At 37.6% G+C, this 20158-nt stretch overlaps 3 protein-coding genes and 1 long non-coding RNA gene across 4 annotated transcripts in view; 2 read left to right on the top strand and 2 right to left on the bottom strand.

The window, feature by feature from the left end:
- Positions 1-995: 995 nt before the first annotated feature.
- Positions 996-2722, bottom strand: LOC135143091 (YTH domain-containing protein 1). Its single transcript, XM_064074940.1, has one exon. It carries the CDS (start codon positions 2519-2521, stop codon positions 1208-1210), a length of 1314 nt encoding a protein of 437 aa, XP_063931010.1. The 5' UTR covers positions 2522-2722; the 3' UTR covers positions 996-1207.
- Positions 2723-8737: 6015 nt separating this feature from the next.
- LOC135143244 (uncharacterized) lies at positions 8738-9464 on the bottom strand. Its single transcript, XM_064075123.1, has 2 exons — positions 9348-9464; positions 8738-9298 (listed from the first exon to the last, which is right to left on the bottom strand). The coding sequence occupies exons 1-2, from the start codon at positions 9462-9464 to the stop codon at positions 8738-8740; spliced, it is 678 nt and encodes a 225-aa protein (XP_063931193.1).
- Positions 9465-11061: 1597 nt separating this feature from the next.
- LOC135143159 (uncharacterized) lies at positions 11062-12047 on the top strand. The gene is made up of 2 exons (XR_010282700.1): positions 11062-11464; positions 11802-12047. It is a non-coding gene; the product is annotated as an uncharacterized LOC135143159 (long non-coding RNA).
- A 2820-nt stretch (positions 12048-14867) lies between these two features.
- Positions 14868-20158, top strand: part of Sxc (super sex combs) — a 42520-nt gene continuing 37229 nt past the window's right edge. The window contains exons 1-3 of the mRNA XM_064075181.1: positions 14868-15254; positions 16112-16191; positions 16244-16454. Of these exons, the coding sequence (XP_063931251.1) occupies positions 16161-16191; positions 16244-16454 (242 nt within the window). The 5' untranslated portion in view covers positions 14868-15254; positions 16112-16160. The remainder of the gene's footprint in view (positions 15255-16111; positions 16192-16243; positions 16455-20158) is intronic.

Raw genomic sequence — 20158 nt, 5'->3', positions numbered from 1 at the left:
GTGTCCGTCTGTCTATCGCGTATGTCGATTTTTGTTAGGTAATATTCTCCGAAAGTACTGGACCGATTGTTGTCAACTTTTAATACGTATATTAAGGCGGGGCCAAAAGGTGAGGCTTTAGTGCCGGCTGGCTACGATCAGCTCCCATATTTAGAATTCAGAATCCCGTCTCTATATTATTTTTACTATAAGTCTGCACTACGTCAATGGTAATCCAAAAACACGCATCTCAGGCCCCGTCAATGCCATGTTTCGTTCGATGGAAGCTCTACAATACTTGCTTAGCCTACTTTCGTGAACCAAGAATTAGATGTAGTAGTCTCAAAGTAACTTCGTTTTTACAACTGCATCCTGTGGTGGAGAAGTTATGTCCCTCCACAATAGGCCGATTTCTTTCAGTCAATGAATGGAAACTCGGTCCTGCATTTCGATTTTCTGGACATTTTCAGATGATTTATGGTAAAACCATTTACAATTTGAATAGAGCTCCCAGTGCAGACAATAAAAACGAACTAGTTTAACTAAATAAGTACATCCTATTCCATTTGCCCTATTGTTAAGGTAAATATTGAAAAAAATCTATATTAATCGTTATATTATGCACTCTAATGTAGTTATTTATCGACAAAATTTGTATAATAACGATAAATCAATTGGAACCGAAAAAAATGGTTGTGTACCTCATCGTATTTATGCTATTAGTCTCATGGGAGATCCCACAGAGGTTATAAAAATGCTTAAATTAAGTAATGGATGCTAAGAAAGCTGAGCGATGGCATTTTTTGTGAAAACGCGCAAGTAAAAACGCTAGAAGAACCGCGATAAACAGGTCTCTGGGTACACAAAACCTTTTTCTCATGAATGAGACCTGAACACCACTTTCAGAATTTAATGGTCACATAATGGGAAAAGTCAGAGACCATTTATTAAATAAACTTAGAGGACACCAGTGTGATTTTTTTTTTTTTAATTGTACGATAATAAAAACAAAAGGATTGAAACATTGGCCATATCATTATTAAATAATATACAAATTACTTTCTAAAAGTAAATCTACACCTTATTTTAACAGAATCATTCACAAATGTATTCACATATGTTCACTTAAAAAAGTACGCTGTTGGAACAAAAAAGAAAAACTAAATAAGTATCTAGTACATTGAAGTGATATTTAGGAATTTTTCTGTATTTAATAATAAATAAGTATTCACCGTCTGTCTCTATAACGGTGGCGACTTTCTCGTTCTCGATCTCTAGAGCGATCACTAGTCCTCCATAAAAATTCATCTACTGATCTATCATATGATCGTTTGTCTGAATAAGAGTTTATCCTTGTTGATGTATAATCAGGTAATGGTAGACCATCATAATATCTTGGTGGTGGTAAGCTGTCATATGGAGAATTGGAATAAAGTCCTGGTGGTGGCGCATATGGTAATGGTGGTAGCTGATGCTGCATAGTTCGCATATAATCTGCAACATACGCTTCGGCTGCGGCTGCTGTATAAGGTCTTGGCGATTCTCGATCATAAAACAATGAAAACCTATCTCTACTCCTTGTTGGTGACATTGAGCGTCGATATGAACTTGACGTTAGACCACGACTAGATAAAAAATATTTTCTTCTAGAATAAGATGATCCACGAGTGCGATAACTGAATGAAGTCCTGGCAGCTATCGGCATTCTTGTTTTTGGGTGACGATGTCCTCGCAAACTATTTTTTTTTGCTGCTTCTTTCGCTAAACGTAGAATGGGTGTTACTTCAATACCATCATCCTCTGGAAATAAACGACAAAGTTCTTGAGCTACTCTGGGTTCAATTTCTTGTCCATCACGTCCGATTTTAACAGGTTTCCCATCATTCCATGGATTATACAAATGCATTGTATTTGAAAAAGGCAACTCTTTGCGACATATCCAATCTACTTTAAAAACTCCACCTAAAGCCTTTGCTGACAGCCCTGGTGGTAAAACCCAAGATATTGCAGGTACATCGTGACGAGACTCACTGTGTAGTCTAGCGAAGCCTGCAAATTTCCCACTTTCTTTTACTGAGAAAATTAGCAAAACATTTCGAGACTCTCGGTATGCTTTATTCAAATTTGCTTCATTTTGTGGAAGTGTTGACCATACACCTTTAGCCTTTGATAAGGTGATGTTTTCTGCGTTGTTTGATTTAATAACAAAGAAGCGAGCATCACGAAATAAATAATTCAATTTTGTCATGTAATCATACGATTTACCCTTTACATCCTTGGGTCGGGGCCGTTTAACATTTGGAGAACTACTCTTGTCTCTCGAACGACCTCTTTTATGCTTTGATATATGCCTTTGTGCAGATGATTTGCTACTAACAGAACTAATACTTGGAGCGCTAGAACTGTCTGAACTACTGGAAGACACGTCACTTTCATAATTTACTTCGTCTAATTTCATATCATCGCCCATATCTAAATCCAAATTTAGGTTTTCTGCATCTACACTACCATTCTTACTGGAGTTTTTGGATTCCATTATCATAACAATACTGACTTTGGTTTGTTTTTTACATTTACATTTATAAAGCTTCCTAAGCTCGAAGTAAAAGAATCGGTGGAACACAAGCGTACAAGCTTAACCAATGAAATTTATGAGATTTAAGTAAAAACGAAAACACTACCATCAACATTAATATGTTATTTGGTTTTGTTTAGTGATAATGTTACGACGGTCACAGCGACAGTGTACTTTTAAGTTTATTCTGTTGGCACTGCAACTATTGACATATTTCAAATGGCAGCTAGGGTCACTGCGACGGTTCCACAACGATGTTTGGCAAAGGGACTTTACTAGGACAACTGTTGGCACTAATAAAGAGAAAAAAATTGCTCTAAAGTTATTTTTGTAGTTTGTACAGAACTTCCCTAGCCCTTGAAGTACAGGCGAACAAATATAGATTTTCCGAAAAATTATTAATTTCAATTTCGCGACTTTTATGTTACTTCCCGAATATAAGCCAAGGACGTATTGTACTACTTCAGAAGGGGGTGGTTTTTTAAAGTATCATTTTTAAATTTGCAAACAATAACGTAGGGAAACATAAACTTAAGTGAACTGGTCAACACGCTAGCACAAATGCGAATTAATCTATCAGGCTCTCTAATATAAATAATCTGAACAGCTACCCTTGCGCAGGTAGAAAAGTTCACTTTGACAGAGAAACGATGAAAGATGCCTCTGAGGGTGCGCCCACCCCTTAAATTTGAAAGTGGACTTGGTCCGACTGATTTTGTGCTTCTGCGCAGGTTTAACGCTGTGTTGATCTTACAGTGAACGAACGATATCTACTTCCACACTTGTAGTTTATGCATCCGTCTTGATTTTTTACCCTAGACATCCAGAGGTTTGGAACAAACTCAAAATTATAGTAACATTGTATAATTTACCTTTGCAAATGTGAAACCGAATGGTCTGAAATGCTGCAAACATTTTAAGGTTATCATAAGCATGGTAAATCATTAATCAAAATTTATCCGTTTATCCCTTCCAAAAATTGATATCTCAAAATTTTTTGATTAAACAAATCAAAAGCACCGCTCACCCTATTTGCCCGACTATTTGGGACTACAGTACTGTTATTATCATGGAGGCAGAATAATTATTATTTCCATGGTTATTATTAGTACTACATTGCACCTACTCAAATTGATATGTTTTACCTGCCCTTTCTAAAATGTTAATCACCCAATTTTGTAATGGCAACATTCACTTGAAACATAGGCGCAGGGCACAGTATGCTTCTTTATTTTAACGCTACACACTTTATTTTTATTTTAACTTAGATGGGTTGTCATAAAAAAAATTAAATTCGCAAAATAAAATTTTATTATTTTTCGATCAACTGGGTATCTGGTAAGGTGGGCTCTTTCGATCGGTTAGTGACCCTCCTCATCCCTCCGCCGAAAATGAGTGGATTTGGATCCGATGATACAGGGCAGGATGCAAGAAGACGTGGCACTGTGAATGTTAAATGTTAACTGCATCACATCTGAAAACGGAGCATCTAGGCACTATATACATATTTTCAGAATGTAATATCTCCATTATCAACACACCTATGGTTATGAAATTTTAAATGTAACTTGGCCACAACTTCCACTACATAACTGCTAGGCCAGTTTTTTTAAACAAATTATTATCATATATTTTTTAAATTTTGTTGAAATTTTTGCATCACGTATTTTAAAAAATCAATATTTAAGTTATTCATGGAAATTTTGGAACGGGTTTGTCACCACTGTTTTCAGCTTGCAAAACTTTAGAAATCGTATAAAGTCTATTTCTGACTTTATTTGTTGGGACTGAGATATAGTAAAAATAAAAGTTAGCAACTTCTATAACCCAAGCTTTTTTTACTGCGTATCCTTTCTAACAAAAAAAATCGACGATATGTCTGGTATGATTTCTGGAGTTTGTAAGCTGAAAACAGTGTTGAAAACCGTGTTCTGAAATTTCCTGATATTGATTTTTAAAAATACGTTACGCAAAAATTTCACTAAAATTAAAAGAAAATATGATCGCAAACTGTTTTTAACAAAATTGCCTTTGCGGTATATAAAGAAAGTTATGAACAACATATACTTAACATTTCAAAACCGTAGGTCTGTTAGTAACGGAGATATTACTTTCTGAAAATAGACCGAAAATTCCACTCAGAAAACGTAGCGACTGGCCTGAACTTAACGCAACCGGTTAAACGGAGATAGAACGAAAGGAAGGAGCATGAGATATTTGACAGTGACAAATGTTGAAGTACAAAAGTTAAAGAAACGCCGACAAAACAGCTCCACGCAAGAGCCATTTGTGACCCTATTCGAAAACGCGGTATCTGTCACGTTTTCAGACTATTTTTCCTTCTCTCATGCTACCTCCATGGTAAGGTGTGTTCATTTTATTAAACGGACACACTTAAAGTAACGCCAATTTTCTAATTTTAATAAAAATAGGAAAGATTGGGAAACAAGTCTTAGTGTGGCATGCCATTTGTTCTTGGGAGTTAAAAAGTTCTAGTTTTTTTACGACTGGAACTCCGTACCACATCGGTCTACAACAAAGAATCAGAGGCGTTGCTGTTAGTTTTAAAATTGGTTCATCGGGAGTAAAAATGTCTTAATTACTATTGCTTAATTATAATTATGGTATAAAAACAAAAATATTTCTAGCAACATAAAAACTCAAGTAAGACTGGCTACGGTCAGCTCCCATAAATTAAGAATCCAGAAACTCAAGTAAATTTTATTGCTACTGTAATTGTTGTCGTCGAATTACTAACGGAAACGGTTTTAGTACAGGTTTATTTACAATACCAACTACAAAAAATGATAACACGGCCCAAGGTTGTATGTGTATGTCCACGTGGAGGTCTTGAAGAGGAGAGGACGTCTGCACACGGTGAGTGGTCGGAGAAGAAGAGGACGTCTGCACCCGGTGAGTGGTCGGAGAAGAAGGAGTCTGTTTTACGTTTCCACCGTGGTGTTTCCTCTTTGGGCTTGCGTGTTGTAACTGCCAATCCGGTGGCTGCATTATGTGTGTATAACTGGTTGCATACTTCCAGGCGGCCACAGTAGTCCCCTCCCAGTGACTACGTTTCGTAGTCGCGGAATTTCACTGGTGGCCTGGCTGTTCTTCCTGACCTTGTAGTGGTGCTCGTCGACGCAGGTGTTGTCGGGACCTGTTGCGTTGGGGGCTGTACATGAGGCGGAGTGCAGGACTCTGCCGATATGAAAGCCGGTTTTACTCGGTCCAGGCTCACTGTGGTTACTCTTCCATTCATGCTTATCACTATCACCTTGTCTGTACGTCGTAATACGTGGTGTGGTCCGGTGTATGGTGGTTGTAGTGGCTTCCTGACTGAGTCATCTCTGAGGAAGATGTGGGAACAGTCAGACAGCTCTGGGTGGACAAAAGTCTTGTGGTGGCCATGGTGGGTTGCTGGTCTTGGTCGGACGTTGCGCATGTGGAGCCTCAGCTTGTCGACGAAATTGCTGGGGTCGACTTCTGGCTCGTCGTTTGCGAAGAAAAATTCCCCCGGGATTCGTAGTTGCGTGCCGTAAGTCAGCTCGGCTAGGGAACACTGAAGGTCGTCCTTGATTGTTGTCCTTAAACCTAACAGCACCGTAGGGAGGATGTCGTACCAGTCACTGGTCTCGTGGCACATGATGGCGGCTTTGATCGTTCTGTGCCACCTCTCGATCATCCCGTTGCACTGTGGTCGGTATGGCGTGGTTCGGCAACGTTTAGTGCCCAAAAGGTCTGTGAGGGCAGACATCAGTGTGGCCTCGAACTGCCGGCCTTGGTCAGTTGTAATACGGTGGGGGCAACCGAACCGCGCAACCCAGGTTGCGTAAAAGGTTTTCGCCACCGTCTCCGCCGTCATGTCCGTCATGGGAATTACTTCTGGCCATCGGGTGAACCTGTCTGTCATCGTGAGGCAGTACCGGTGTCCCTGTGATGGTGGTAATGGCCCAACGATGTCCATGTGTACATGTTCGAATCGGCATTCTGTAAGCTCAAAATGTTTTAGGGGTGTTCTAGTGTGCCTACTCACCTTTGACCGCTGGCAAGGAAGGCATTCGCGCGCCCATTTTTTTATGTTGCGTTCCATGTATGGCCACACGAAACTTTTATGTACCGCCTTGAATGTGGCTTTGCCGCCTGGGTGTGATTTAGAATGTACCATGTCAAATACCCTTTTTCGTAAGTGGAGGGGTATGTAGGGGCGAATTCTCCCCGTGGCTGTGTCGCACCAGATCGCCGTATCCGAATTCATGGGTGTGAGATTCTGGAGTTTCAAACTGGTACTGGAATTCAGCAGGTTTCTCAACTCCAGGTCTTGTTCTTGGGCGGAGGCGAGTTCGTCCGGGTCGATTACTGCTGCCGTGTGAACTTCGCTGATTCGGGATAATGTGTCCGCCACCATGTTGTTTTCGCCAGGAATGTGTTCTATGTCAGTAGTGAACTGACTGATGAAGTCGAGTTGGCGTAGCTGCCTCGGGGAAGCTTTCTCTGAGTTCTGTTTGAACACGTAAATCAAAGGCTTGTGGTCCGTTCTAACCGTGAAGACTCTCGCTTCTACCATGTAGCGAAAGAATTTGATGGCTTCGTATATCGCGAGCAGTTCGCGGTCGTACGTGCTGTACCTTCGTTGGGTGTTGGTCAACTTTTTTGAGAAAAATCCCAGGGGTTGCCAGTCGCCTTTAACCTCCTGCTCCAACACAGCCCCCATGGCTGTATCCGAAGCATCGGTGGTCAATCTTAATGAGGCGTTCTCGGAAGGGTGTGCTAGCAGCGCAGCACTGGACAACTCGCTCTTGCACTGGCTGAACGCTTCTTCCGCCTCGTTGGTCCAGCTGATTGGCGTCTTGTCATTTTTTTTCGAATTTCGCAGATACACATGTAGAGGTGCTTGGATAGATGCGGCATTTTTGACGAAGCGACGATAAAAGTTGATCATGCCGAGAAACTTTCGTAAGTCCTTCACAGTTTGCGGCTTAGGAAAGTCACTTATCGCCGTCACTTTCGCGGTTGCTGGACGGGTCCCGTGAGTCGAAATGCTATGTCCTAGGTACTCCACTTCGCTTGCCCCGAACACGCACTTTGCTGCATTAACCACGATTTGGTGTTGCTTCAGTCTTTCAAACAGCGTTTTTAAATGTCGCGCGTGCTCCTCTGGGTTCGCGGAAAAAACTAAAATATCGTCTATATATGCGAAACAAAAGTCTAAATCGTTGAGCACATTATTGAGGTGTCTTTGAAAAGTTTGCGCGGCATTGCGTAGGCCAAAAGTCATCACTGTGAACTCAAATAAACCGAATGGCGTACACACTGCAGTCTTTGGGATGTCCTCGTCGGCCACTCGAATTTGGTGGTAAGCACGTACCAAATCTATCGTGGAGAACACCGTTTTTCCCTCTAGTCTGGCCGAGAAGTCCTGGATGTGTGGTATGGGGTATCTGTCTGGGATTGTTACCCCGTTCAGCCTCCGATAATCCCCACAAGGACGCCATTCCCCAGGATTCTTCTTCTGTACGAGGTGCAGTGGGCTGGCCCATGGACTGCTGGAGGGGCGACACCACCCTTGCTCCAACATGTACTGGATCTCAGCTTTGGCAGCCTTGAGTTTCTCCGGTGGTAGTCTGCGTGGTGTTTCAGCTACAGGAGGGCCTGTTGTGTATATGTGATGCACTACGGAGCTGGATATTTGACTTCCCGGACGTGGTGCTTTCGTCAATTCCGGGTATTCCGCCAGCAGGTTGTGGTAGCTGGAGGTTTTTGCCACCGTCGTAATACGTGGTACGGAGCAGGCCAATACGAAACCAGGGGAAGAGAGATGTGTCAAGGGGTCTACCAGCTCCCGGTTTCTCAGGTCCGGTAGGAGGTGGTAGTACTCGAGAAAATCGGCCCCTATTATTGGTTTCTCGACGTCCGCGAGGATGAAAACCCATTTAAAAGTTCTGCGTAGCTTCAAGTCAACCACCATGAGTTTCTGGCCGAACGTGCGGATGGGTGTGTTGTTCGCTGCAAATAGGGCGGGTGTATCTTGTGTCAGTGACTGAGCCTTACCTGAAAACGTTTTCGGCAGGACTGAGACCTCTGCTCCGGTATCGACTAGGTACCTGATACCGGATTTGGGATCCGTGACGAAGAGACGATGATGGAGCGCGTCGTCGTGTACCGCCTCGATACCCGACGGCGCCTCTAGTTTTCCGGCTGTACAAACGTGCAGGGTTTGAAACACTTTCGGGCGTTTACACCGAACTTGGCGTGGTAATAACAAACGCCATTTTGATCCGTGCGTTGCCTGCTGTGTGTCCTTGACCGATTTCGGCTGTCATTTTGCCGTGCTTGTGGACTGCGCCCTCTCGTGTTGGTTAGATGAGTTACGGCTACCGATAAGGCCGCCATCTGTTTCTGGAGGTCTGCTATTACCGTAATGAGGTTGGTTTCCTGCGTTGGTACGATGGTGTTCTGCCGCGTCGTGTCGCTGGTGGCGCCTATCGCGTTGATACTGGAAGCCATAGCGTTGCTTCTGTGTATTTCCGCCAATTTGTCCGCGATTTCTGCCATCTTTTCCAGCGGTACTCCCTCGCTCGCAGACAGCACGAGTTGGACATGTGGTGGAAGTCGCTGTAGCCAGAGCGTTTTTATGACTTCGCTATTCATCTGTTGCCCCGCGAGTGCCTTCATTTCGCGGAATAACTGGGATGGTTGTCGGTCCCCTAGCTCCATCTCGTTTATCAGCTTTCGTAGCTGCTTCTCCTGTGAGTCGGTGTAGGCGGCTATCAGTTTCTTCTTAATTGTGTCGTACCTCTCTTTGTCTGGTGGGTTCGCTACGATGTCTGTGACTGGCTGGAGTGTGCTCTAGCTTCCGGATGGCTTCTTGCTGTTTTTCGAGTTGCTGTTGCAGTTCTTCGGCAGTCGGCATGTTCGTACCCGTAGTTCTTCGATCACGTCGGGGTCACCAATTGTAATTGTTGTCGTCGAATTACTAACGGAAACGGTTTTAGTACAGGTTTATTTACAATACCAACTACAAAAAATGATAACACGGCCCAAGGTTGTATGTGTATGTCCACGTGGAGGTCTTGAAGAGGAGAGGACGTCTGCACACGGTGAGTGGTCGGAGAAGAAGAGGACGTCTGCACCCGGTGAGTGGTCGGAGAAGAAGGAGTCTGTTTTACGTTTCCACCGTGGTGTTTCCTCTTTGGGCTTGCGTGTTGTAACTGCCAATCCGGTGGCTGCATTATGTGTGTATAACTGGTTGCATACTTCCAGGCGGCCACACTACTTTAAACAACTACATACAATGTACTCGTATGTATTTAATCAATGCTATGAATCAAAATTCCGTCTATCTGTCTGTCTGTCTGTCTGTCTGGTGTCTGTATCCATTTTATTAAACAAGTGAGCTCCGAAACTACTGGACCGATTGTTCTCACATTTTGTATGTGTATTAGGAAATAGATGGTTAAATGCTAACTAAAATTTCGCTAATCATCCCCACCACCAATGGGATGACGTCAGCTCCAAAATTTATAATAAAAAGTTCATTTAAATTTCATAAAATAAGATATTCCTATACTTGTGGTGTGTGAATCCGTGTCGAATGTTCACCGTAGACATTCAGAATTTTTGGAAAACATTCAAAACTAAATAACAATATTTTGCAATTTAAGCTTGAAATTTCAAAACCGATTGCTCTGAAATCTTTTAAATATTTTAAGGTTAACATAATCATGGTAAATCGTTCTTGTACCATGGGTAACTCGTTAAACAAAATTTATTCGTTTATCCCCACCTAAAAAATTGATGACGTCATCTCAAAATTTTGCCGAATAAATCCTGTCTAAAACGTGCAAGCTGCAAAATATGATGAGTGATTTATCACTGCATTAAAAGTTTTTAAATTTGTTATACAGGCTGAATCATAAAATTAATGAATGAGTCAATTTATTTTATTGATTAGATACGGAACGGTTTACTCCGTTTTCCCGAAAATTTGGGAATATAATATTGTTATCATTAACTGTGTCATTAATATTACACGACACCTATCCAAAGTGATATACGTGTCTTTACAAAAATGTTGATGACGTCATCACAAATATTGTGAAGGGAAAACTCATTTGGAACGTACGCCCAGCACACTCCTTTATATTTACTTTAGCGTTACATACATATCTTTATTTTAACTTACAAAAGTTCTCATAAAAAAATAAAATTCGCAAAATTAAATTTTATAATTTTTCGGAAAACCCGGATTTGTTACATTATAATTAATTTCAGGGGCGAGGGAAGTTCTGTCGAAATAACTTTTGACCAATTTTTTAAAAAAGGTTAAAAGGGCAACACAACGCATAAATATATACCTATTTTAGTAATAATTTTTAAATTATCAAAACAAACAGTATGTCTTATTTAAAAAACGGTAATGCTTGCTTCAAAATATAGTGAAAGTAGGTAAATATCAAAAACTGCTATGTGATTATATAGTTATTATTGGTTGCGTTTTGAATTTTTTAGGCGAGTAGTTTTTCATGAAAAACCCGGTACGCGGTATTGTAATTAATGCCGGACTGGGATTACAAAACTACAGTATATACCACTTATACCAGGGATATATACAGAACATTCACTAAACTAAACCGGGATACAATAATGATGTTTTCTCTTTGAGAATAATAGTGATAATCGTATCACGAAGATACCTAACTTCCCTGCCTAACATATCGCGTTTATCACGTGACATCCCCACATTCGCATGAATTAGATGTGTGTATTATGGAAAAGTGCGTCTTCCATTGTGTCAGCAGCTTTTACGTGAGAGATAACCCTTAAATCGAACTTTGAGAGTGCTCTTTGCTCTACCTAATCTAATATTATTGTTCTCGTCGTTCCAACTGATAGTAAGCAGTAGTGTAAGGTGTAAGTAATTAATAACTCTTTAATCTAAGGGTTGAAGCTAGCGACCTCGGAGGTTGTCTTTTATCTCTCATTTGACTTGATAAGCGCCCATAACCAACGATTACAACCTCTTAACTTTTTCTCTCCACTGTGGTAAGATGTAATATTTTGGTACATTTGCCATAATTATTCATGAAGAATTTGATATATGTTGGGTGAAGTTAATAAGTTATAGGTACTTATTAAGTAGGTAGTAGGTGCTATACCATGTACTTCCTTAACCTTAAAGTTCTCACTTAACAAATTTTATTTGTCAACACAGTAATGTTTTATTTGAACAGTTTTCATTTTGTTGCAGGTTTGTTATTACTGAGGCAAATGTTTGACGCTGGAGATACATTGGCTTTGTTATTGGGAGTGGTGTTAAGTGCCATGGGGATCCTGGCCTGTTTAGGGGCATATGCTAGAAAAAAAGCACATTTTGAACGCATTTAATGTAATACACCTAAAATAGTACATGTATATATTGTATCCATAAGTATAACAATGACTCTAAAATGTATCTACTGTATCGAAATAAATATAAGTAGCTTTAAAGTTTGAACAGTTTGGAGAGACGAAGTCATTTTTAAAATTTTATGTTCGTAGGAGAATGTGGTTATTTATATTTAACAAGGGTTTAAGTAGATTAGCACCTATTTCCTTTACCTTTCATGTGATGGCTACAGGGAGTATTGTAAGTAGTACGTTATTAATGAAAATGTGAGGTGCAATGTAAATAAGGTTTTAGTGTATGAAAACAGGGGTTTCCCCATTGCTCTTTGTCTGTCTGTGATTCGTTTCTTGGAAATTTCCTCTTTGCAACACATAAGTGTGTTGCAAAAATGGTGGTCTGAATTTATCATAATAATAATAATAATAACACTACATATAATCTACATCCATGGATGTACACAGTGTCTGCAGTGAGCCAAATTGTGCAATGTAACTCAGCAGAAGTGATAACTTTTCTGAAATATCTGTTCTTCACCTCGTCTATTTTTACTTTTTGATTTTTGAACACAGTTTCTGTAAAATCGATTTTAACTTGTAAATGATCATTTTATTCCTACATTGAACAGGGTTGTCGCAGCTAGGTGTTAGAATAAAATCGAGTGTGACGAAAATATAATTTTATTTTCTTACTATTGCAGAGTTATAGAATATTAAAAACCGGATATGTTTGTTGTTGACAATTTTATTAGAAAAAAAAATCCTCGCAGCTATTTGTGTAGATGATCGTTTTTTACTTCCCGAGCGCTAGGGTCCATCCGATGAACGGCTACTTTCATGTTTCTAGACGTTTCTTGACCATCGGAATATGAAAAAATAGGTTTCTCATTTCTCTCTGTGTGGCTGTATCGATTTTATTAGACACATAATAATGACAGATTGTAACGAAATTGTATATGCTTTCGGAATGTGTAGATGGTAAAACCATAAACGCTGACCAAAATTTGTCTGATAATCCCCACAAGAATTTGATGACGTCATCTTAAAATTTTTGCTTGGTATATTATTAAAATTTTATAAAATAACAGTCCAATCTTTGTGGTTTATGAATCCGATTAACTTTTTTTACTCGTGAAGTCCTATTTTATTAACGACGTACACCCTACTTCGTAAATTCTCAATGTCGTATGTTATGAATTTTCAACTCCGTACTTTATAAGCGATCAAAGATGTAATTTTAATTTTAATATAGAAAGTTTGTACATTCTGAAGACGTACTTAATTTAGAATTGTCTATACAGGGCGGCTCCTATCTAAAACGTATAAAATATTATGAGTCTATGCTTGGGGTTTATCACTGCATTCATATTTTTTAGAATTACTTATACAGGTGACTGACAAACAAATATGAATGAGGCAGATTATTTTATTGATCAATTCAAGAACGGCTCATCCTATTTTATAGAAACTTTGGGAATATAGTACTGCTATTATTAGTATCAATAGTAATACTGCAATGATAACATCATCACAATATTGTAATGGAAAATTCACTTGAAACACACGCATAGCATGCTTCTGTACCTTTATTTTAACACTACGCATAAATTTTTATTTTACCTTATAAGGGTTATCAAAAAAAAATTAAATTAGCAAAATCAATTTTATAATTTTTCGAAAAAGCTGTATATGTCGACCTGTTTCCTGCACTTCAGGGGTGAAGGGAGTTCTGTGTAAGTAACTTTTAAACTAAATTTTACTTCCCAAGCGTAAGCTAAGGAAGTATTGTACATAATATGGTCCATCGGACGAATGGTTACGTTCAGGTTTCTCCACGTTTCATAACCCCTAGAATACAAAAAAATAGGTCTGCCGTTTCCGTCTATCTGTCCTCTCTGGTTTTTTATCAGACAGATTATCTCTGAAACTATCGGAGCGGTTGTCATCAAATGTTATATGTATATTAGGAATATAGTGTCGATGGTAAAACGTTACCAAAATTTGTTTAATCATCCCCAAATGGAATACAATATGGAATAACATCATCGCCAAATTTTAGAATAGTAAATGTTATTTAAATTATATAGAATAGACATCTAGATTTTTGTTTATCCCCACCCAAATAATTGATGACGTCATCTGAAAATTTTTGCCGAATAAGTCCTATCTAAAATCCATAAAATATGATAAATCTGTACTTGTGGTCTATGAATGCATCCATACTTTTTAGAATTACTTATACAGGATCACAATGAAAGTATTGTATGTGGCAATCAAATTTATTGATCAAGAACAGCTTAGCCCGTTTTCTAGAAAATCTTAGTTACAATACTGTTATTCTTGGTATTAATACACTGTACTTATTCAAATTGATATGTACCTATGTTGTCCTTGATATAAAGTGTTGGAAGACGTCATCACAAAATTTTGTTATAAAAAAACTCACTTGAAACTTCGCATAGTATGCTCGTTTAGCTATACTTTAATAGTCCACACATATCTTTATTTTAAGTTATTAGGTTATCGTCAAAAAATTAATTTCCAAATTCAATTTTATAATTTGAAAAATCTGTATTTGTTCCCCTGTATTTCAGAGACGAGGGAAGTTCTGTCTAAATATGTAACTTTAAACCGATTTTTTAAAATTGAGATTATAGTAATAAGTCGTTAAGTGAAAAGTAGGTGGTATTTGTGCTCTGCATTTGATGAATAATTAGCCTTTATTATGTAATAAAATTGCTTTTAAACTTCCCGGTCTTACTCCGCATGTAGGGTGGAAAATGGTCGCCAGTTTCTAGTCTATAGCAGTTTCTAGCATGCAGGAAGGAATATAATTATATTCCTTCCTCCATGGTTTCTAGTCACGTCTTCACATGGGGAGTTTTTTTTTTTATAAAAATTACCAAGTCTTTGACATTATGACATTCTACTTTATGGACAACGAAATGACGTACATGCGTGAAAGTATTCGATCCGTTTTTGGCATACTTTAGAAGTATATCGTAAAGCACAACAAAAAAAAAACGTAGTTATATTTAAAAAGTATTCCAAGTTTGTTCAGAACGCCTATAAGTGCATAAGTAAATGACGGAAAGTGTTGACATTTAATGTGCGGCTGTGCTGTAAGGTACGCCATTGTTATCTGAAACGAAGTTTGTGATCGAAGTGAAATACGAGTAGCACGCACCACCACAGATGGAACTTTTGCTTGTGATTTATGCAAGCGTCTTTGGTGTACAACTGCTTGTAGTGAATACCCGAATCTGAAGTTAATATAAACGTTGAATTTTGTGTCGTACATTCGCTCAAACGAAAAAAAGTAAGTTTTCTCAATCTGTGGCATAGCTATTGGCCAATATGGTATAATCTGTCGTATGCACGGTGCACACATGAGTCGTTTTTTTCCACTGATCTCAATGGTATTACAGCAGCCAATGATGAGTGTCGGAATTCTATTTTGGGATCATGAAATAACGTTAATAATTGACCTAAACACGGATAATTAAACTTAAAACAGTATTGCGCGGGAATGGCACTTCTTTTAGAGATTTAAAAATACGCATTCCGACCTATAATTGATCTACGTTCTGTCGACAATATTCCAATCTGCTCAGCTTAATAGCAAAATATCCAAAACTACACATTCAATACGAAGTTTGGTGATTTTCTAGATATGGTCCCTTGGATTTTGAAGTTTAAGTAAGCGTCACAGTTGTCTAAATTTTTATTACAGTAATAATAATAACAACACATGTTTGTTATCATAACACTAAATTTAAGACAGGTGCAACTTGTGTCATGGAAACAGATTTGAAAAGTCCAAAGGAAAAGTTACACCTAAATGATTCAATGTGTTCTTAATGAAAATTTAATTACAAAAAGTGAGCTGCATGGTAATTTATATATGCGGGAGCAATTGACTAAACAATAGCAATAATCTGTTATCTGATAAATTTTGAATGATATTAAATGTTGGTTAGAGTTAAATTGATTTTGTTTTAATCAGCTTATAAATGCGGAGGTCTTCAAATTAGGTTTAATTCATAGTTTGATCTATGTTAATTGCAAAAAGTTACATTAATTAGTTTCAAGGAATTGATTATAAAATTAGTACTTTGTTTTTTTAATATCTTCTGGTGTTTCAGCATTTTAAACGTTTTATTTTTGACGTTTCAGGGATCCATTGTCTGACATAGAAATTCGTCGAATTCATTTGTATGCAAAAATGAACGATATTCCTCAACTGTCTTCAGTCGGTAAGTAATCTTATTAGTTGTATTTTTTGAAAATGCAGTTTTCAATTTTAAGGTTTACTTGAGCTTGCTCATCGAGAATATCAAGCTGGTGATTATGAAAATGCAGAAAGGCACTGCATGCAACTATGGAGACAGGACCAAACAAATACTGGGGTGTTGTTACTATTATCAAGCATACATTTTCAGTGTCGACGCCTTGACAAATCTGCACATTTTAGTACACTAGCAATTAAGCAGAATCCATTGTTGGCAGAAGCATACAGGTACTTTTATTTTTAGTTATATATGGTTGAGTATCAATATATTCTAATATTTCTTTTCTCAATTTGGTTGAGAAATGATTTTACAAAAACAACAGTTGTGTATACTGATTTGAAAGATGTAGTGCGTTTATGGCTTTGACGTTTAAATTACTTATTTGTGTAGTGGACTCTTGATAATGATAACATTCAACAATAATTACACTATGCAACACAAAAAAATTCACAGGAAGTTCAGATAGTGTTTGAGGTTGAGTATACTCCATATACTAAAGAAAAAAATGTTTTATACTCATATCACATCACAAAACATAGATAACGGGTGTTTTGTTTTTCTTACTTTTTGAGACACTTGATTGCATTTAATCGTAAAAATATCGCTTTTATGTATCCACCCATGCTTGCAGACTTCTGTTGGTGTCTTCAGAGGGATACTGCGAGATCTGGCTATAATAGGAATGCCAATCGTTCGAAAAAAAAAGACCTTTTTCAATGAAAAATGAAGTATTGTTTTATTAATTTTGTATGATTTCAAAAAATTCAATAAACATTTTTCATTGTGATACCTGATGTGATATGTTGGATACCTATACTCCATATACTAAAGAAAAAAATGTTTTATACTCATATCACATCACAAAACATAGCTAACGGGTGTTTTGTTTTTCTTACTTTTTGGGACACTTGATTGCATTTAATCGTAAAAATATCGCTTTTATGTATCCACCCATGCTTGCAGACTTCTGTTGGTGTCTGCAGAGGGATACTGCGAGATCTGGCTACATTAAGAATGCCAATCGTTCAAAAAAAAAGACCTTTTTCAATGAAAAATGAAGTTTTGTTTTATTAATTTTGTATGATTTCAAAAAATTCAATAAACACTTTTCACTTTGAAACCTGATGTGATACGATTCTTTCAAGCATGATCCTCAATTGAGTTTGAGGTAAGAAATTTTAACTACATACTGTGCATTCTGTGAATTTTATTTTTTTTTAATTTGTTGCATAGTGTTATTGCAAACATCGACATTTACCAGGAACAGCTAGATACGCAAAGGTTGGGCTAAGAAAAATACTGTTTCTATTAATAGCCCACTGAAAAAGAGGGGTGTTATAACTTTGACCCCTTTGTCTGTGTGGTCTGTTTGTGGCACTGTAGCTCCAAACGGGTGAACCAATTTTAATGTGGTGTCTTTTCTTTGAAAGCTGGTTCAATCAGGAAGGTTTTTATGAGGGTTGTTTGATGAATAACTCGATTCGCATCATCTTGGAGAGTGAAAGAAAAAAAGCAGTAATTGCATATGGAGACTTCAAGTAGGCTTCCCATAAATGACGTTTCTATAATGTCAAGTCATTTTGTCAGTAATTCTTCATTTAGGAATTGATTGAATACTAGTGTACATACATAATGATGTTTTTTGTACACGCTCCCAAAAATGGTTATTTTAGGGATTCAAAAGTGTCCGTAAAATGAGTCTTTTTCGTACAAGTACGAAAAAGTTGCCATGGCAACTTTTTGGGACTGAATAGTAAAAACTATAAAAACAATAATTAAATAACCACATTTATTCTAAAGGAGTAGATACAACAATACAATATTTATTTCTCAAAATGAAAATGGAATGAACAGTTTTGAACTCCCTTAAAACTGTTGTGTCCAAACGAAATACCTGAGGAGCTTGAAGGTATCAGGCTGATGTCTCATGATGTCGTGGAAGTAGCTTCAGTAGTAACTAATAGTGTGTTAGTCGATGGTTCGTTTTGCTTTTCTCCCAATAACTGTCTGCATATCTTCTTCCTTTCAACAGATTCTTCTATATATGATTCTGCGACAGAAGACGACCTAAAGTTTGTTACTATTTAGAAGAAAACAATAATTATATTGCAAAAAAATTACTTCCATCCTCCTAGCCATTCCAGGCCATTGACAGCTTTGCCTTTAGCTATCACTGGAAAGACTCTTAATGTTGCTCTTAGTATCAGGAATTGTTATAATTAGACATTCTTCGTCTTTTTGGACAATATCTTGAATTTTTAGTGAATGTAGCTCCTCACGCCTACATGCACCACACACACCAAAAAGAAGGGCAACCTACAAAATGAAAAATAAATCTATCTGATACATAGAATATTTTTTAAACTTACCTTTATTAATAAATATTTCATATCGTCTGCATTTGTCAAAAATGTGTCAATTTCTTGACGTGTCAAAACACTGTAGTGTTTACAAAACACTGTAGTTACTATGGTGGCAGCCCACTAGCCCACTTTTCAATAAATATTTGCTTCGTTTGTCAAAATTAGTGGTTTTTATAAATGGTTTTTAAGGTGTTTTGGGAACTTGAACAAAAAAATATTGTTTGTAACACGTACCTAAAACGTTTTTTGGGACACATTTGCTATTCCGGAAACAGCAAAATTCGTCCCAAAAAACTATGTTTTAGGTACTTGTAACAAAAATAACTATTATTTAAAAGAGGAGAAAATTGCAATTCCTACTGTGACTCAGTTCTTATTTTTGGAAGGAAAAATTACTAAAGAAATCTATGAAAGAATGTTTCCTATACTGGGCGATTTATATTCTTCTAATCAAGCCATTCGCCTTTGAGTTAATGAATTCATGCACCGAAAAACATCCGTCGACGACGTACCACATCCTAGACGGCATAATCTGCCGTCATACCAGAAATCATTGATAAGTTCATAATAGAGTTTTGGCTGATGGATGAATGAAGGTGTGTGAGTTAGCCCAAGCAAGAGGTATTTCAACTAAGACAGTTCATTTTATTAACCCTCAACTCAGTAGTGAAGGAATCAGTCTTCTTAACTAGTTTCAGACTTTTTATGTTGTTTTTGTGTCAGGGGTTTTTAAGTATTCCACTTTTTAACGTTTAAGTTATAAAATACCATGTGATAACAAAACTTTCCAGATAAAGGGAGGTTGTGATGAGCGCACGTTGGCGATGATAGACACCGAAAGTTTATTGGAAAGAACTAGGACGAGCTTACTGCTCTCATCACAGTCTCCGTTTATTTGAAAAGTTTTGGATTATACTGTAAGTGTGAATATTTAATTTCGCCTATATTAACCAATTTCCAGTATATTTACCTGCAGTACATATTAGGAAATTACATATTTACTTAGAAATTAGTGTACAACGAAGGGTTAAATTCGTTGCGAATCTATATAGACGTTTTCACAACAAAATAGCAGTGGTCCATAAATGTTTTTCAAACGTTAATAGTACGAACTTTCGCGTATCTGACATTTATATATTGTAAACATCAAAGCCATAAACGCACTGTATCTTTGTGGCCGGTATACAGTGATGCAAAACATTTTTTTGGGATAATTGCTCTGTGTCAATAAATACAAATTTGAGACTGTTGTAGATGCTTTCCGACATTTCTCATGGTAGCGCAACCAAGTTTGAGATAAAGAAAATAAATTTACTATCGACTTTTATAATTTTATGTATAACCGTAAGATATATCTTATAAATCGCACTCACTGGGATAACGTGTTGTTTGCAATTATTGCAAGCATGCTATAATTTTTAGATTATCGCACGCGTGCGCTCATATTTTGAAGTCGCACTCGCATCAGTGACTAAAAAAAAAAAAATCAAAGAAATGGGCTGTTTATTATTATGTACATTGATAATACAATTTTTACAGTGAAACAAATTAATGCCATCACATTCGGT

The sequence above is a fragment of the Zophobas morio genome, unplaced genomic scaffold (genome assembly GCF_036711695.1).
Source record: "Zophobas morio isolate AGI-343-1 ecotype UQ-CSIRO unplaced genomic scaffold, CSIRO_AGI_Zmor_V1 ptg000058l, whole genome shotgun sequence".
NCBI classification, from domain to species: Eukaryota; Metazoa; Arthropoda; class Insecta; order Coleoptera; family Tenebrionidae; genus Zophobas; species Zophobas morio.
This window is presented reverse-complemented; position numbering and strand designations above follow the sequence as displayed.

What these genes read in the sequence shown, in the direction of transcription:
- LOC135143091 (XM_064074940.1), bottom strand. Translation starts at nt 2,521, where the DNA reads ATGATAATGGAATCCAAAAACTCCAGTAAGAATGGTAGTGTAGATGCA.
- LOC135143244 (XM_064075123.1), bottom strand. Translation starts at nt 9,464, where the DNA reads ATGCCGACTGCCGAAGAACTGCAACAGCAACTCGAAAAACAGCAAGAA. An exon ending in AACCCACCAGACAAAGAGAG is followed by an intron (nt 9,299 to 9,347) that starts GTACGACACAAT and finishes ACCGACTCACAG; the next exon opens with GAGAAGCAGCTACGAAAGCT.